General features: G+C 30.8%; 3 protein-coding genes across 3 annotated transcripts; 2 read left to right on the top strand and 1 right to left on the bottom strand.

Moving 5' to 3' along the window:
* Positions 1 to 1,514: 1,514 nt before the first annotated feature.
* Positions 1,515 to 4,192, bottom strand: LOC126678969 (plant-specific TFIIB-related protein 1). Its single transcript, XM_050373898.2, has 3 exons — positions 3,432 to 4,192; positions 3,120 to 3,278; positions 1,515 to 2,524 (listed from the first exon to the last, which is right to left on the bottom strand). The coding sequence occupies exons 1-3, from the start codon at positions 4,071 to 4,073 to the stop codon at positions 1,772 to 1,774; spliced, it is 1,554 nt and encodes a 517-aa protein (XP_050229855.1). The 5' UTR covers positions 4,074 to 4,192; the 3' UTR covers positions 1,515 to 1,771.
* Positions 4,193 to 4,593: 401 nt separating this feature from the next.
* Positions 4,594 to 8,535, top strand: LOC126676255 (uncharacterized). The gene is made up of 3 exons (XM_050370418.2): positions 4,594 to 4,986; positions 5,076 to 5,291; positions 8,183 to 8,535. The coding sequence occupies exons 1-3, from the start codon at positions 4,741 to 4,743 to the stop codon at positions 8,261 to 8,263; spliced, it is 543 nt and encodes a 180-aa protein (XP_050226375.1). The 5' UTR covers positions 4,594 to 4,740; the 3' UTR covers positions 8,264 to 8,535.
* Positions 8,536 to 13,055: 4,520 nt separating this feature from the next.
* On the top strand, positions 13,056 to 15,008 carry LOC126676738 (probable polyol transporter 3). The gene is made up of 2 exons (XM_050371009.2): positions 13,056 to 13,340; positions 13,435 to 15,008. The coding sequence occupies exons 1-2, from the start codon at positions 13,235 to 13,237 to the stop codon at positions 14,835 to 14,837; spliced, it is 1,509 nt and encodes a 502-aa protein (XP_050226966.1). The 5' UTR covers positions 13,056 to 13,234; the 3' UTR covers positions 14,838 to 15,008.
* Positions 15,009 to 18,525: the final 3,517 nt, after the last annotated feature.

The raw sequence follows: 18,525 nt of genomic DNA, 5'->3' as shown, positions 1-18,525 counted from the left end.
GGTTAATATTTAGTATGCAATGTGGTGTAATGTTGATGTAATAATAAAATTTCAGTATATTTTGATGTGTACACTCTTGGTATACTGTTTGTATAGTTTTGGTATATTATTAATTTAATTTTTAGTATACGATTTGATGTGATTTTGATAAATTTTTATTTAATATTAATAAAATCTCAATATGTATAATGTTGGTATAATTTTGGTATAATATTGATATAATGTTGATATAATGTTAGTTTATTAGTATACTGACACTATACCCACAGTATACACCGTATGTTTGATATTATTTTTTATTTTTTTATATTTTTGTAAATATTATTAAGATTTTTGTAAATGAAAAAAGTCAACATGTAGTTTTGTAATTATTTTCATTTTTTTGATAAATTGTGTAATTTCCTCATCTGGATTAGCACTTTTGGATCATACAATATGTTACTGTTCTGATTTTAAACATATATAAAACGTGTAGACAATATCAACATGAACCAGAATCAACCATACAACACAGAATTATGGTGATAATGAAGGTTAATTTTGCCTCTAGAACCGTAGGTTACGCTACTGCATATTAATGCAGGGTATGGATATCATTCATATGCGTACAAAATGATCAAAAGTTGGAAAAAAACGGGGTTTGGAGAAATAGTGGCGTAGGTTATCCTACAAATATAGTAACTACTAACTAATCTATGCCCATGCTCTTGCTAACCTTCGAGACTTCTCCTTTGCCTGGTTTCGTATACGATATACCCTGTCTCTATCAAGTGCCACCACTGAACACAGCAAGTTCTCCATAAGCATCTCTCAACACTCATAATCTTCGTCAAGTTTTGAAATATTCAACATTGTATCTCTCTCGGTTGCCATCAATCCTCTTGTGTTTCCTCACTCTCGTGTTTATTCTCACAAAAACCTCTTTTGAAGGCTCCAACACCACAGTTTGTTAAAAAAGCTAGGAACACTTAAGTAAATGGATGGGTTGTTATATTATTCAAAGCAGAAAAAATGCTTTCAAATAGAGCATTTACAACATGAAATCAAAAAAATAAGGATAAATCCACATTCCTACCATTGCATGATATCACAATTTCAACAAAAACTATCAGCTAGCTATTAATACATAGGAATTAATTTGACTACGTAAATAACAATAACACTCCACTAGCAATCTAAGGGAAAGTAAAGAAGTTGAAAGATAAATAATAATTGAGCTCGCAAATCATATCCGTCGCCCTCAAACTAACAACGCGGTAGAAGTAGCAAATACGAATTTAAAGAATAATTTTTCCAGGATAACCTAGAGTTGTCGATATTTCAATCAGAAATTATATGTGACATGCAGTATATTTTAGCGTCCGTATCCAAGTGAGGGCGACAAAGGATGCAAACTTAATCACTGTATTGTTTATATTTAACCAGCTACTCTTGATCACAATCAAGAATTACCTATACAAATAGTCTTTTATTCTATACTTCAATAAATACCGACTTAACAGTGAGAATGAATGAACTCTCAAAATAGCCTTCATATCTTGCTGTCATGATTTCTTACTCTTTCACAACATACACTGACAAACTTTACCTAACTCAATCTTTGGTGTTATATCAATAATTCTGACTAACAATTGAAAAGGGAAAAAAAAGATGCAGGCTTGCAGCTCGAGACACAAGTTAAATTTTAGCAAAAATGTGACTGCAGAAAATCACTACTACATCGTGGGTAATTTACCACAATATACAATAGCCAAGCATCAGCTTACACCAGCTACTTGTTATTTCCACCTAGATTACCATTTTTACCACTATTTTGACAGCTAATTCCTTTAAGCTCAGCATAACCTGGTGCTAACTTAGGTGGTGGCTGCACAATTGGAGAAGGACCTGACGAAGGTGATGATCTAAAAGGCCAGGTGATTGTACTCGTACCTGAAGCTGGGGGATTTGAAAATTGGTTTGGTCTTGCTGCACCTGTAGAGTCATTATCCATCTTTTGCTTATCTATCTTCTCTTCAAAATCTTGACAGCTAGATTGCACATTCTTTTCTCCAAATAGCCATGGCTGCCTAAAAGTCTGCAGTACCGGGGGACGGCTCCCACAAGGATTACCATTGTTTTCAACATCTTCTTTTTCCTTGGCTGATACATTGTTCGTTTTATTTGATTTGTTTTCGTCTTGTTTATCTTTGTCTGTAGAGGAAGATGTTAATTCAACTGGATCAACTCTAGGGGTGGAAGAACGGCCAGAGGTAATAACTGTAGTAGGAAATGCTTTTTCCGGAGGGACAGCAGGAGTGTAATTGGAGGGGAGCAGATCATCCCAGTTCTCCAACAGTTCCTTGTAGACTTTTCTGAGCGTGACCTCAGTGAGACCCGTAACCTTACAAATTTCTGCCTGCGTCTTTCTCTTGTCTTCTAATTGGCATGCAAGGTATATAGCAGCTGCAGAGATGCTAATGGGATTCCTTCGAGTGCAGAAGCATTTGTTGATAACTACTTCTCCTATATGAGTTGCCAATTCCTGCAAACCATATTTGAGCAAACTAAAAATTAGAACCCAACGCCCACAATAAAAGTAAACGAGCAAGAGGCAGTTACTACTGGGATAATGGGATTGAAGAGGGGAGAACGAGCAGATATCGAACAAATAAATTTCTATTTCATATTTTGATTTATTAGGGAGGCATTTACACTCGTTTGATTTTTCCTTTTTCCTTTTTGGTTCGATCACAATTTCAAGTATTTAGCAATAAAACCAATGGTTTCTCCTTAACTTGAAAATTACACTTAGCAGAAGTCAGAATTCTAAAATCAGTAAAAAGCAGAGATGCATTTTTTTTTTGGGGTAAATCTTCATAAACATTTATATTTTAGACACATAATCAATTGCAATTTGCAAAACAAAATCGCCTCCTTTACTTTTTTGCAGCTAGTAAGAATGTTTTCTTACATCAAATCACTTAAATTTTCAAAAGAACAAAAGTATGGAATCTTCCACCATTATGAGGTTGCAATATTTCCATTCTTTCTCTTGGTTTAGTTCAGCTTCTCTTTTCCTAGAGAACGAACCTAAGAAACTTTCCAACTTGAAAAGTAAAGTCCATGGGACAAAGTACCTGAGCTGATTTGTTCAATTGGAGAAGGGTGCAGAATCTAGGCATATGCACTGAAATTGAATTGCTATTAATAGGCTGACTCAGTTGCAGAGCTTCTCCAAGAATCTTGATGTACTTTCCAATCTCCTTTTGAGGAACATTAGCCGCAATCGAGATTTCCTGTTACATAAGAACACATATCAGATTAAGACAAAACTCACAAATTTAAAATAGTACTATAAGATTTCCAAGCTTGATTAACAGCTCAGTAAAAACAGTAAACAATTACGAAATTAGCAGCATTTACAAGTTGAAAACAACATTATACGCAACCTGAAGGGTTCTGGGTTCCTGTGCTTCTCTAATGGCCTGAACAAGAGCAGCAGTAGCCAGAGCTTCAACGCTACGGTTCCTCAAACAAGTAGCAGAGCAACAATCCCTAAACAACTGAAACGCATGGTCAGAAATATCACAATCCAACCCCAAAATAGAAGCCACGTCAATAATCTGCATATAAGCCCTCAAATTATCAACAACCACAGTCGATGAATTCGAATTCGAGTTCGAATTTGAAGCAGCTGCTGCCGATGACGAGGTTGTTAATTCAAGTATCCGTTCTAGCTCAGCAAGGTGACCGGAAAATGAAAGCGAAGACCGGAGGGAGAGCGGGGTAGGCTCTAAAGACCAGGTGGAAAATGCGGTGATGAAGCCGGTGGGCTCGAATGGGTCTTCATCTTCTTCTTCTCTTCCTTGACGAGGCGGAGGAGGAGGCTGGTGGTGGCGGTGGTGGAGGGTTGGGAGATCGGAGGTGACGAGGCAGAGAGGGTTGTCTTGGGCCCTAACGTGGAAAGTGTGGTAAGGTTGGAATTGATGCTCCTCCACCACTCGACCGCATGATGTGCACTCCGTTATGGAATGGCCTGCCGTTGTAGTGGCGCACCTTGCTTGCGCCGCTGAGCAGTACGGACATTTCATGTCCTGTTTTTTAGCAGCTCAACTGTGACTGTGAGAGAAGACTTGAAACTTGAGCTGCTTCGGCGGTGCAAATACGGTATAATTACTTAACAGCCCCTCCAGGTTTGACGCGAAATTATTTCATGTCATCAAGCATCTACTTACTACTCAAAATATCAAAAGTGACATACGTTTAATTTTATTTTAAACCAATATGATCATGGGATAATTACTAAAACTTCCTCATATTAGACTAAAATTATCAATTTTCTTTTGATTTTTTAAAATTATGTTTGGTTTAATTTTATGATTTTTGAAAAAAAAAAATTATTTGTATTGAATAGTATATTTGGTATCTAAAGAGCCTTTATACTGCATAATCTTAGAATGATTCACTCTTTATGATTATGTTTTTACTACTTCAATAAAAAAAATCGTATAATAAAATTAGTCTAGCATAAACAAATTTAATTTTTAATTTTCATAAACCGCCATCTAAATTGGAACAGCTATTCCTAAAAAAAAAAAAAACCATTAAACAAAGACGAGTCCGGTGGCCCACAAAAGAAACTCTTCTCATAAACAGTAAAACCAACGCCCAGATCAGATCCCTTTCAAAATCCGGCTTCAATCTAAAATAGACCACATTAATATACTAACATTTTTTCATCGGAATAAAGAAATCGAAATGAAGGATGATGAATCTCTCCCAACATCAACATTAGCTACAACAACAGCAAATTCAAAGAAGGAAAACTCCGATTCCAGTGTATTCTCCAAAGGCCGGTACAAGTTTTGGGCATTGGCCGCCATTTTGCTATTAGCATTTTGGTCAATGTTCACCGGCACCGTCACTCTTCGCTGGTCCGCCGGAAATCTCAACCGTTTATCCGACGATATTGATTCTCCCATCCACGACGATCTCGACGTGCTTGTGAGTTTGTGTTTATTTTATTTTATTTATTTATTTATTAAATTTGATGAATTCGTTCATGTGTTGATTACTGGTGTTGAATTATGTAGGAAATGGAAGAGCGGGAGAAAGTAGTGAAGCATATGTGGGATGTGTACACTAATAGCCGTCGGATCAAGTTACCGAGATTCTGGCAGGAGGCTTTTGAGGCTGCTTATGAAGAGCTGACTAGTGATGTCCCTGACATCAGAGATGCTGCCATTTCTGAGATTGCTAAGATGTCCGTGCGGTCAGTGGTTCTCGATCCGCCGCCTTTTTCATCCACGGTCAGCATTTCTTATTAAACACATTTAATTGCTAGCTAACTTGATTATGAATTTGGTTTGGTCGCTGATTTTCAGTTGTTGATGAAGTAGTTGGCTTGAAACTTAGAATCTAGCAGCTTCTCTTATATTCCGCATCTGTTTGATTAAGATTTGTGCAAATCGAAAATGTATCTAAAACCTCAAAATTGCATATTTATTATTGTAAGCTTCAATGGCTTAGGTAATGCATGATTAAGGAACTTAAGTAGAATTGTCCGTTTGTGATAAAGTATAGATAGATTAACCCAGCTACATGCAGCAGGTTTAGGATTAGGAATTTACGAGACAGACTCAATAAGATTTGGTTACTCCTATGGTGACTTTCGATGACTCATTAGCTAAATTTGTAGGGCAAGGAATTTCATGTACCTATGCAAATTATTTGCTTCCCAGCAGGCCAGCACCTCAGCCTAATGTTTAAGTTGGAGTTCTTTAAAAAAAAGCTGATAATTTGGATATGAAGTTCAAAGAAAGTAATGGCTTTTACTTTTACACTTTGGAGTGTAAAATTTGATGGATAAGTTTTAAAATGTTAACTGTTTTTTATTGAGTGCTCTGATTATGAAATCTTGTGGTTGATTATGCTTTGTGGTTAGTTTGCATTTGCCATTTTGGTATTTGTTAGGTCTTCTTTTTTTGATTGTCTAATTAAATTAAGTAGTCATGCGCCATTTTGGACCTTGGATTGTAATTACCTACTGAAAGAATGTAACAATTTCTTTACCATGTGTAAATATTGATGACTATATGTCTCTTGGTCAACATATTATCAAACAAAAGAATGTATATTCAGTGAGGGGACATGCTTTAGCAAAATTTTGCTGCTTGAGGGGTCCCAAAGTCAAATTCCACTAGGTGATTTGGGGGATTAATGGAACGAGGAGAGATACCTGCTATTTTATATCTCATTTAACATTTTGGTCCCCCATAAAACAAATAAATAAATTAATGTGTAGGTTAGTGTCCTCAACCACATTGGACTTATCTTAGTTGGATACTGTTTAGTCACATTCCTTGCTAAATAATAATAGCATACGATTAGTTCCTCTTACAGCTTTTTATGTTTTATCATCTCGAACTCCAAATGTATTTTTATTGAATTGGTCTTGATAGTGGATAATGTACTTAAGTTATGTAGCCTTGTTGCTTGGGTGTAGATCTTTTCTGTATGTGCCAGTTAAATAACAGAACTGCATTTATACATTTGAGCTGGGAACATCAGATATTTGGATGATGTAGTTTTCTCACATTACTTAATCTGACTTTTGAAAGATATTGATAATCTATTGGATTTTAGAGCGAATACTTAATTGACTTTCTAAAGGTATCGACAGTCTATTGGATTTTAGGCCTATTTTTAAAAAAACTTTGAGGTTTGCTAAGAAATCTGGTTGGACCTCATAAAACTTAACTTAATTCAAATAAACATTAGTTTACTCTAGTATTTGTTTTTAAATACTAGTAACTGATTCAGCTTTTCTTCAACTCGGCTGGTATATGTGTTGTCCAAATCTTAAACAATTTGTTAGTCAAAATAACTTCTTCTTGTCCTAATACCTCTGACAAGAATTGCTTCTGGTTCTACCAACACTTTCTGATATTGTTAACATTGTGGTGTGGACTAAACTTTTGATTTCCATGTCTTGTAACAGATTTCAGGTATATATATATCTTCGATGGTCCTGCTAAGTGACCCTGTAGAACTAATGACCTAGAAATAACATTTTGTCAATTATAGCCATTTCTTAAAATTTTATTTGTACAGGCCCCTGCTTCTTACGTACTTCTTTAAAATCTCATTTGAATAATATTAACATCTTTTTTGATAATTAAATTAAAATTTATAGTATGTTTATCTATATTTATTTAATAAACTTAAAACTGTTTGTTTTGTTTAAGAAAACCAATCAGTGTATTAAATAAAATATAGTATTTAATATTTTTCATCTTTCAAGAAATAAATTAAAATTTATGGTATTTTTCATCTTCATCTTTGTTGAATGATCAAGTTAACAGAAGACTGAAAAACGGGGGAAAAAGAATGCTTCTATCTTATTCTTTACCATATAAATATATGTTGGCCAAAAGGTAGGCATGAGAAATTAGAGTAAATCCAATGGGAATGCCGCACGGTTCCGTGTAGTTCTGGTTCATTCTTATTCATTATTCTCATATCTGCACTCTACTGTGGTTGTCTCCAGTATTGTCAAGTTCCCTCGTTTTTGCTGCTCGCTTTTTTGCCTCTCAAACTAGCATGCTGACTCGGCCTTTTGAGATTGTGAACTAACTTATTCTTTTGTGTTAATGCAAAGGTTGAGTGGCCCAGCTTATTCTGCTCACTTCTCACTTATGCTAATTTTTAACTAATGTGGTGTTCCCTGGCTGAATTTATGGATGTAGAACATCAAGTTTCACAAAGCCTTAGCTAATCAGCCTAGTTCTATCTTTGCAATGCATCTCTATTGCATTCAATCGTTTACAAATTTGTTGGATATGGTGTGGTTGTTCTACTTTTCCGCTAGCAATCAACTTTACATCCTTCCCATCTTTCCCATCTTTGCTTGTGTCCAGTATTAAATTTTATGTAGTTTTTTTTAATAGATAATTAAATATGAATTTAGCAGATAGGTTTAAATGAGGTAGTTACACTGTTATTTTACTTTCTACTTTTTGGTTTAGACAAAGATTCACCATTGTGAGGTTGGTTACTTGGTTATCATAAACCATTTTTGATTTGTTTCATAATTATTGATTATGATATTTCACTCATAGCCTCTTTCATTCATTTGTTTATCTTTTTATGTTTTTGACTCTTATTTATTTTTTGTGACTTTTCTTATGCTTACCATCAGAATGCTCGAGAGTTAAGCAAGAATTTGAAGTTAAGAGGTAAAGATGGGGCTGTGGCGATTTCAAGTGGGAGCAGCAAATGATGAATAGATCAATAACTATAGGCTTGATATCCGATTTGTTGTTCTATAATAGGTTGTGCTGCCACAATCCATGGCATGTTGTGGAGGTAATCATACTCAATTCTTTACGTTTTTTATATAGCGACAAACTATGTATCTAATTAGGTTCGGAATCTCCAAAGTTTTGCTTACACGATCTTAACAGTAGCTATGGAACAACCTTTTTGAGTAGGGGATTTGAGTGCGAAATTTTGTCAAAGATTATAGTTTAAAAGTGAGAATTATTTTTGAAACTTTGTTCGTAGAACTTATTAACGGCATGCACATGGGTATCGTACATTTGTGCACAGAAAAGGCAGGCTACTACTGAATTAGTTTGCAACTTTGCATCTAATGATTAAAAAACATTGTAATTTAACAAGGGAAGTTCAATGAAATTCTAGACATGTTGATCACAATGACTCATATTAATTAGAACGTAGCATTTGATATATTGTTTGTTTGACAAATTAGCTTATCCATGATTGGAAATTCATGTAAATATCTTATTTTAAAGGCGTTGTGGGTGTTTGATAATCTACTTAAATTATATATTAAGTACTTAATTATTTTAATTGGTTTAATAATTCAAAAAAGTTAAGCATCTTGCCTAATTATCTTTACCTCTTAACTTCAAATTCTTGCTTAACTCTCGAGCATTCTGGCTTTGGCCTTCCTCTGTATAAAAAAAAAGGGTTTTTTTTCATAAATATCTTTTTTTTGAAGCTATTTGCATGTATACTGTGTACAATAATTAATTGCAAATGTACTACTTTTTTTCTAAATTCTTTGCATATATATTCTTTTTAAAAGACATTGATAATTAACATGTGTAATTGCTTCTAGAATTCAAGTTTCATATGTATATTTTTGTCCTTCCATTTAAAACATTAACGGCAACAAATTAATTATTTTTAAATTTATATTTTTTTATTCAAACCTAACCTGTTGAAATTATTAGTTTATTTTTTCAAATTTTTTTTTTCAAAACTCCGACTGTTCTAAATTCAGCTATTAATTTTCCAAAACCAAAATTAATTTTCAGATTTAAAAAATAACAAATGAAAAATGAAAAATAATAGAGTAATAAAGAGCTAAAACATTAATTTTTTTTAATTTTTTTTTGGTATTATTGTTATTAGAATAAAAATATTTAATTTTGAAATTAAATATTTAATAAATTTAATTACGTTGCGAAGACACTTGTTTATATTTGACTATTAATAGCTTGCTAGCAGTATTTTAGTTGCTCATTAGTTGCTTTTAGGTAGCTTATTAGTAGTTTGTAGGTAGTTATTAACATATTTAAAAATCATGTATTACCAAAGTACTGTTATATTTAGTTTTAAAAGAAATATTCATAAATAAAAAATCTAGAGAGAAAAAATCAAAATTTGATATAACTTAAATATATAAATATTTATCTATATATTTGATAACAACAAAAAAGTAAATCAACAAAGTTTAAATTTAAATACATAAATTTTCCTAGTTAATGTTACTCTACTTGTCTTTCATTATTGTTATTTTAATTCTTATTTTTTAATAATAATAATAATAATAATAATTTTTGAATTTGATATAATGTTGTAGGACATTACAAACATTAACATAGAAAATAGTGGAAGTCATGTGAAATAGGGAACCCATTCATCATTATTGAAGGAAATTTAAAGGCCACCTACATCGTTAGATGTCTAACAATCTAAAGGTCAAAATGTTTTCTAAAACCAACTAAATTTGTGTCATAAAAAAAAGGGTAAAAATGAAAAAGATAAATACTAAAAAAAGCACGCTTGAAAGTTGTAATTTTAGATAAATGTATTTGCAAACTCTAAAGAAAATGATGAACAACATATCATTTCCTCAAAAAAAAAAAAATTACTATAAGTTTTTAATTCCAACTTTATCTCCTTCTGCTGTATAAGGAAGAGCTTCCAAAAAAATGGTGTTGTTTCTGTTTGTTGTTATTATTAAATTTAAGATTGAGATCAAATTTAAGCAATTAATTTTTTCAAATGACTAATTGACTAACAAGATACAGCATCCAATAATAAAATAATTTTGTCAAATAAACGGTCCACTCAAAAGATTAAATTATTATATACATGAGACTCTAATAATATTATCTTAATACACTCGACTATGAATATTTACACACATGTCTATCTCTCTTTGTGCTCAATTTAATTTTTAATTAATCGAATGAGGTTATTAAAATAAAACTCTAATTTTTCGATCATAAAGATTACAATATTATATTAAATAACCAATTTATTAAAAATTTCAAATTTTTTCTTGACAAATTCAATTAAAGATGAAAATATGTACCCATATTTTAATAAACAGACACTAAGTTATATTTAAAAATAAATGAAAGGGCATTGATTGATTTAATTTAACATAAAACAAAAATTAAAAATTAATTCAATTTTCACCTTTCATTTAAAAAAGGCTTAAATGCATCAAAAATCATGAACTATCGCGTGTTTTTGGTATTTAACACGAACTTTTAATTTTGGCTTAAAAATACATGAACTTTCAACTTTTTGCAATCAAGACCAAGTGTGAATTTTTTTTTAAAAAGGGCATCGTTTTAGGTCTAAAGCGGCACCGTTTTATGGCCAAAACAGCGTCGTTTTATGTCCGAAATAATGTCCATGTTATTATTGCAAAAATTTGAAAGTTTGTGTATTTCTATGCCAAAATTAAAAGTTCGTGTTAAATACCAAAAACACGCGATAGTTCGTGATTTTCGGAGCATTTAAGCCTTTAAAAAAAGATATAAACTAATTTAATATAGCCTATCACATGTATTAGAAATAATATTCCCACGACTAATTGTATTCCAATGGTTTATGGTTGTCTGCTTCTTCTCAAAACAAATATGCATATACATGTATATGTGGCTAAAATGTCACTGTCTTTCTTAACGTAATATAATTAATGAAGTTGATAACTAGAAGAAATTACTGGTTAATTCAATTTTTCAAATGAAAGAAATCAAGAAAGATCTGTGGAACTAAATGGAGTAATTGTTAATACGTACAACAAGCCAAAAATACTATATTTGTTTAATTTCTTTGAAAAAAAATTTATACTTTTCAAGACTATATGAAAGTGGGTAAGAGACACAAAGTGATATGCTATTTATAAAAATAATTAGTTTGTTGTACACCTGCGTTCCATGTGAATATTTAATATTATTGAACGTGATTTTTAATTTTATATTTATCGTAATTAATATTTGGGATTTTTTTGGATAAATGATCATAAAATTAGTATATTTGAGATTGTTCCACATGGTTTTCTTTTTTTATATTTATCGTGATTTACTTTATATATTCTTTAATGTAGAATTAAAAAAAATAAAGATTACATCGATACTATAAATAAGAAAATATATATAGAAAGGCTCGATGTTATCCAAGAATTAAAATGTTGTATATTTGATTAGGATTAGAAAAGAGATTGGTAATTGCAAAAATCAAATTGTGAATGTATTTTTATATGTAAAAATACAGTAGTAATTAATTAGAATTATAAAAGATTTCTTATAGCTAAAGTGGAGAAGTTATGCACAAAATATTTGTACTCATTCAAGTGTTAATGGTTCACTATAATATATAGTTAAAGTCAATAAATTAAGAGTATTTTTGTGTTGGATGAAAATATTCTTCCACTAACACATTTTTATATTTACTAGTTTATTGTGCATGTGCGTTGCACATGATTTATATTTTTTTTATTTGAAATTGCCATATGTAATCTCTTTCTATATAATCATTATTTATATTTTAAATATACAATATAAAACTAAGTTAGTAAACTAATATAAAAAGATTCGGCGCTGTTTAGAGATTACAGTGTTACAAATTTGATTAAAATTAGAAAAAAAACCTTCTAAATAGTCGATTAAAATTAGAAAAAAAATTAAGAATAAAAGCTAAAAAGATATGTAGAAGATTTTTATATTTATCAAAGTATTAGTGATTGATTAGAATTAGAAAAGATTTATGATAGCTAATGTTTACGAGAGAACATTTTTGACCGTAGATGGAAGCATTATCCGGCAAATACACTTTTGTATATAACTAGTTTTGCATTACGTGCTATACACGTGGCTCGTAACGTAACTCGTCAATGAATATATTAGTAAATTTATTATAATTATATCAATTTTTTATTTATAATTAATATTAAATTAGTTAAGATTTTTTTGTAAAAATAAATATAATCTATTCGGTTATTAAATTTTTTTGCATACTGAATTTATTCTTCTTTTGATTTTATAATAATCGCAATTAAATAATTAACTTAATTTTATATTAACCAAATACAGTATTTTAATTTTGTAATTCAATCAAACTAAAAGATAGGTATATTCTTACTAATTTGGAGACAATTTAGTTATTTTTTATATACTAAAAACTAAATTGGAGATAATTTAGCTACCTATTCTAATTAGGACTTTAATTACAATAGTGATTAATTAAATAACTAATTAGTTAATGACTATAAAACTTTTATTTAGTAGTAAACTGAAAAGGATTATTCAGTAAATTTGCCTGTCCCCCCCCCCCCCCATCCGTGCTTTTATATATAATATAGATATAGATATAGATAATTTTGATTAATTTATAAATAATAAAATTAAATATTTTGTAACAAAAATCAAATATGAAAATAATAACAAATATATGCGGCTAAAAATATATATTTCTCAAAACCAGATCCAAACAAACACATACTGTGGCAGTTGCTTATGATTCGGACAATGTTGTTTACTTAAACTAATTGTTTGGCATTCTTATCCATGAATAAGAGGATTATCAACTACTTATTAGTTATGCATTATTACCTTTGCTTTTGTTATTTGTAATCTCTTTTAATTTCGTCTGCTCTTCTTGTAATTTAGTTTCATTAGTCCTTTGAAAATACGCATAGAAAATCATGGTGGCATCAATGGAAGAAGGTGCAGAAAAGTTGACAAAAATTAACAAATATGCAGCTGCGTGTGCCATAGTTGCTTCAATGATCTCCATTATATTTGGTTACGGTAAGAGTTTTAAGATAGATCATAACTTTTTTTTTGATTAAAAATATTAAGATTGATGATATCTTATTAAATTTATTTGTCTCATTATAATTAGATACTGGTGTAATGAGTGGAGCCATGATATTCATAGAAGACGACCTTAAAATCCACGATACACAAGTGGAAATTCTCGCCGGAATCTTGAACATATGCGCCTTAGTGGGTTCGCTTCTAGCCGGAAGAACATCCGATTACATTGGCCGGCGATACACAATTGTTGTAGCCTGCATCATCTTCATGGTCGGTTCAGTGCTAATGGGATACGGTCCAAATTACGCTGTATTGTTGACAGGAAGATGTATAGCAGGACTTGGCGTAGGGTTTGCTCTTATGATTGCTCCCGTTTACTCCGCAGAGCTTTCTTCCCCGACATCAAGAGGTTTCTTGACCTCTTTACCGGAGATCGGAATAAGTATCGGAATTTTACTCGGCTATATTTCAAATGTTATATTCGGGAGATTGACTCTAAAATTAGGGTGGAGATTGATGCTCGGACTCGCAGCTATTCCGTCAATCATACTAGTTTTCGGCATCTTGCAGATGCCGGAATCTCCACGGTGGCTGATTATGCAAGGTCGTTTAGGTGAAGCCAAGAAAGTCCTGATCAGAGTCTCTAATTCCGATCAAGAAGCTGAAACCCGTCTCCGTGACATAAAAATCGCTGCCGGGATCGATGAAAATTGCAACGATGACATAGTCAAACCGACGGAGAAAACCACTCACGGCGAAGGAGTATGGAAAGAGCTAATATTACGACCAACGCCGACGGTGAGACGAATTCTAACTGCAGCTGTAGGTATCCATTTTTTCGAGCACGCCGTCGGGATCGAAGCAGTTGTGTTATACAGCCCTAGAATATTCAAGAAAGCTGGCGTGACCGGCAAGGAAAAACTCCTGCTTGCTACAGTTGGGGTAGGGTTAACAAAATTTATATTTATTTCTATAGCCACATTTTTGCTCGACAGAGTCGGAAGAAGACGATTACTACTAATAAGCACTTCAGGAATTGTAGTATTTGTGACACTATTAGCCACTTGCTTGACGGTGGTAGAGCAGCACGCCGGAGAAAAATTGCTGTGGGCGCTGAGTCTCAGCATCGTGTCAACGTATATATTTGTGGCGTTTTACAATATTGGGCTAGCTCCGGTGACATGGGTTTATAGTTCTGAGATATTTCCGTTGAGGTTAAGGGCACAAGGATATAGCATCGGTGTAGCAGTGAATAGGCTTATGAATGCTACGATATCTATGAGTTTTATTTCTCTTTATAAAGCTATCACCATTGGAGGAGCTTTTTTCTTGTTCGCCGGCGTCTCTGTGGTTGCGTTGTTCTTTTTTTATTTTCTTTTCCCGGAGACTAAAGGAAGGTCATTGGAAGAAATGGATGCTTTATTTAGCGAAGGTTTTAGGGCTAGACGAAGAGATAATTTGGAACATCAGGAAACAAATGATGCTTAAGTGGTGGAATATTGAGTAATTATATGAATATTTGTGTTGTAATGAGAGATTAAATATTTGTATAGTAAAAGCCAAACTGCCCAAAGTGAAGATGGATTCCATCAATAAATTAGTATTTGAATGCTTGTTTAGCTACTTTAATATAGTTAAGAATAATTAATTATACGAGAATATCTTATTTTTTTGATAATTTTTTATTTATGATCTAAACATTGAAAATTATTCATTTTAATATTTTCTAATTATTAGTTTTAATAATAATTATTTGTTCAATTTGAAGTGAGAAAAAGTTGAAATATAATTTTGATATTACTCCATATTGTTCTATTTTATCTATTTACTATCAAAAATTTCAAATATGAAACAATAAGTATTTAAACTTTTTTTCACTCTAATCTATGGAAAATTCTTACGAACAAAGGGTCAACGCGCCCCCTGAACTTGTGACACAGGATCATCTAGCCCAATTTATACTTTTTTGAGCAACTAACCCCAAAACTCTTCGTTTTTGGGTCAAATAACCCATAATTTATATTTTTTATTTCAAAAAATAGATTTAGAATAATTATATCGCAACAATTAGGAAGTATCTAATTACGTTTTTGCATCCCTCACCTCCGATTTATATTTTACGCATTTTAAAAATATGATTGTGGGGTTATTTGACCCAAAAATAAATAGTTTTGGGTTTAGTTGCTCAAAAAAGTATAAATTGGGTTCGATGACCCCGTGTCACAAATTTAGGGGGCGCGTTGACCCTTTGTTCAAATTTTTACCTAATCCCGGTCCATGAATTTTCCATGCACCTATCCAATAAGGTGTTAGAAAATCTAATATAATTTTCTCTCTCTTCTCATTATTTTATTTTGAGAAGACTAGAATAATACTCTATTTTTTAAAATAATTTGATTTTCTACCTCAATAAGAAAAAAATAAAGAAAATACCTCATAATTCTAATGCTATTATTTTTTTTACTCTAAAATATGTTTATATTATAATTATACATAATTTCTATTAATTTTTTACTTTATATACCTCATGTAACAGCTGTCATATTTTTACATTTTTTTTCTCTCTCCTCTCTCCTCCTCTTCTTCTTCTTCTTCTTCTTCTTCTTCTTCTTCTTTTCCTGTGTTTTTTTCTTCGTCAATTTTCTTCTTCTTCTTTATTTCTTTTTTTCTTATCCATTTTTCTTTATTCGCCGTTCCTTCATCGCTTCGCCGCCGTTTCTTCATTGCTCCACCGTCGCTGCATTATTCATTCATATTTTATTTTTTCTTTTATTCATGATGATTATTGCGATTTTTTAACATTCAGATATAAATAAATTACTCTTGATTTTTTTTTTCAATTTTAGATCTAAAAATCTGCATAAAAAACGATATTATGATGAAAAAACGATTTTCTGCACAAAAAACGATTTTCTACAAAAAAAAACAGAATCTGATTATCATATGATTATCATAACACTGCAGAAAAAAAGATATTTTATAAAAAAAGCAGTCTCTGATTATCATATGAGCATCACTGTATTGTCATGTTGTTATCATAACACTGCATTAAGAATGATTTTCTACAAAAAAAATTGATTATCATGTTGTTATCACTGTATTATCATCTCGTTATCATAATATAATCATATGATACCGAGATGATAATGTATTATTGTACCTAAATGATAATGTTATGACAACAATATAATAATAAAATTATGATAACATTATAATAATATGATACCTATATGAAAAAAATTACATAAAAATTATGATAACGAGATGATAATGTGAAGAAAATAGTATGATAATGAAGTATAATAAGGTCATATTATCATATTATTATCTTCACCTTATCATCTAATTATCATAATTTTTTTGTAATTGTTTTTTCCATACATGTATCATATTATCATACTATTATCTTCACATTATCATCTCGTTATCATAATTTTTTGTAATTATTTTTTTCATACATGTATCATATATCATTATATTATCTTTACGTTATCATCTTATTATCATAATTTTTCTGTAATTATTTTACATATAGGTATCATATTATCATACTATTATCATAATTTTATTATTTTATTATCATCTGGTTATCATATCGGTGTCATGAATCTTTTTGTTATTCTATTTTCACGTACGTTATCATCTAGTTATCATAACCTTATCATAATTCATTATCATCTAATTATCATACTTAAGTGTTATGATAACGACATGATAATCAAATATTATTTTATCATACATTATTATAGATGTTATCATATATGTACCATAAATATTATTATCTCGTTATCATATGATAAAATATTATCATATGACACTATTTCTGTAATTTTTTTCATGTAAGTATCATATGATAATGTTATGATAGCGATATATGATAATATTATAATAACGATATGATAATCAAACATTATTTTCTGCAGAATTTGTTTTCCTGCAATGTTATGATAATTACACGATAATATAGTGATACTCATATATATGATAATCAGAGGATGTTTTTCTATATAAAAATTATCTTTTCTGCAGTGCTATGATAATGTGATGATAATGCAGTGATACTCATATGATAATCAGATGCTGTTTTGTTTGCAGAAAATCATTTTTTGTGCAGAAAATCATTTTTTCATCATAAAATCGTTTTTCATGCAAATTTTTAGATCTAAAATTGAAAAAATCAAAGAGTAATTTATTTAGATCCGAAAGTTAACATAAATCGTATAAATCACCACGAATTAAGAAAAAAAAAATCTAACATTAAATATGAAACGAACGGAGAGCGACAGTAGAATGATGGCGGAGCGGCGGCGGACTGATGGCGGAGCGGCAAAGAATAAAATAATAATTGGAAAAGAAAAGAAGAAGAAGAAGAAAAAGAAATGGCGGAAAAAAACAAACAGAAAAAAAGGAAAAGAAAAAGAAGAAAGAAAGAGAGAAAAAAAAAGTGACAGTTGTCGCTTAGAGTAAAAAAAAGTGGTTAGAGTAAAATAATAATAAAAGTTAGGCATAGTTATAATATAAACATGTGTTAGAGTTAAAAAAAAAACAATTAAAAGGTGAGGTATTTTCTTTATCTTTTCCTTATTGAGGTAGGTAATCAAATTATTTTTAAAAATAGAGTATTTATCCTAATTTTCTCTTTTATTTTTCTTCTCATTTCTCTAACACCTTATTGGATAGGTCCATGAATTTTTCATGGACCGGGTTTAGGTAAGAACTTCCCCTAATTTATAATCTATACTATATATAAATGTACGGATGGGGGCGCTAGGGGGCACATTTACGTTAATATCATTTCCACATATAAAATTTAATTATTAATTAAAAAGTATTAAGATAATTTTTTTAAACAATTAAAACAGTCATCCTAAGTATTTAATAAGATAAACTATTCAAATTAACTATTATTTTAAATTTTATTTAATAATTTGACGTGTCACTCTACGAGCCACGTGTGAAACACGTAAAACGACACTAGTATATATAAAAGCACGGATGGGGAGACGGACACATTTATTAAGTAACCCTTTTTGATTTATTACTAATTGATGATTTAATTGGAGGTTATAAGGTAATTTACTATTGAATTAGAAAAAAGGTAATTTACAATTTAATTTATAAAATTATGCATTTTTAGCTCAAGTAAATTACTCCTCCTGAAACAAAATAACTATGC

Source organism: Mercurialis annua, linkage group LG4, assembly GCF_937616625.2.
Source record: "Mercurialis annua linkage group LG4, ddMerAnnu1.2, whole genome shotgun sequence".
NCBI classification, from domain to species: Eukaryota; Viridiplantae; Streptophyta; class Magnoliopsida; order Malpighiales; family Euphorbiaceae; genus Mercurialis; species Mercurialis annua.
The sequence above is the reverse complement of the archived record's forward strand: the minus strand, read 5'-3'. Positions and strand labels throughout refer to the sequence as shown.

Bases quoted from the DNA above. Each gene is read 5' to 3' on its own strand.
- LOC126678969 (XM_050373898.2), bottom strand. From the start codon at position 4,073: ATGAAATGTCCGTACTGCTCAGCGGCGCAAGCAAGGTGCGCCACTACA. The intron at 3,279-3,431 runs GTTGCGTATAAT...CTTATGTAACAG, and splicing joins AGGAACCCAGAACCCTTCAG to GAAATCTCGATTGCGGCTAA. The intron at 2,525-3,119 runs GTACTTTGTCCC...TATGGTTTGCAG, and splicing joins AATTGAACAAATCAGCTCAG to GAATTGGCAACTCATATAGG.
- LOC126676255 (XM_050370418.2), top strand. From the start codon at position 4,741: ATGAAGGATGATGAATCTCTCCCAACATCAACATTAGCTACAACAACA. The intron at 4,987-5,075 runs GTGAGTTTGTGT...TGAATTATGTAG, and splicing joins ACGACGATCTCGACGTGCTT to GAAATGGAAGAGCGGGAGAA. The intron at 5,292-8,182 runs GTCAGCATTTCT...GCTTACCATCAG, and splicing joins CGCCGCCTTTTTCATCCACG to AATGCTCGAGAGTTAAGCAA.
- LOC126676738 (XM_050371009.2), top strand. From the start codon at position 13,235: ATGGTGGCATCAATGGAAGAAGGTGCAGAAAAGTTGACAAAAATTAAC. The intron at 13,341-13,434 runs GTAAGAGTTTTA...CATTATAATTAG, and splicing joins CTCCATTATATTTGGTTACG to ATACTGGTGTAATGAGTGGA.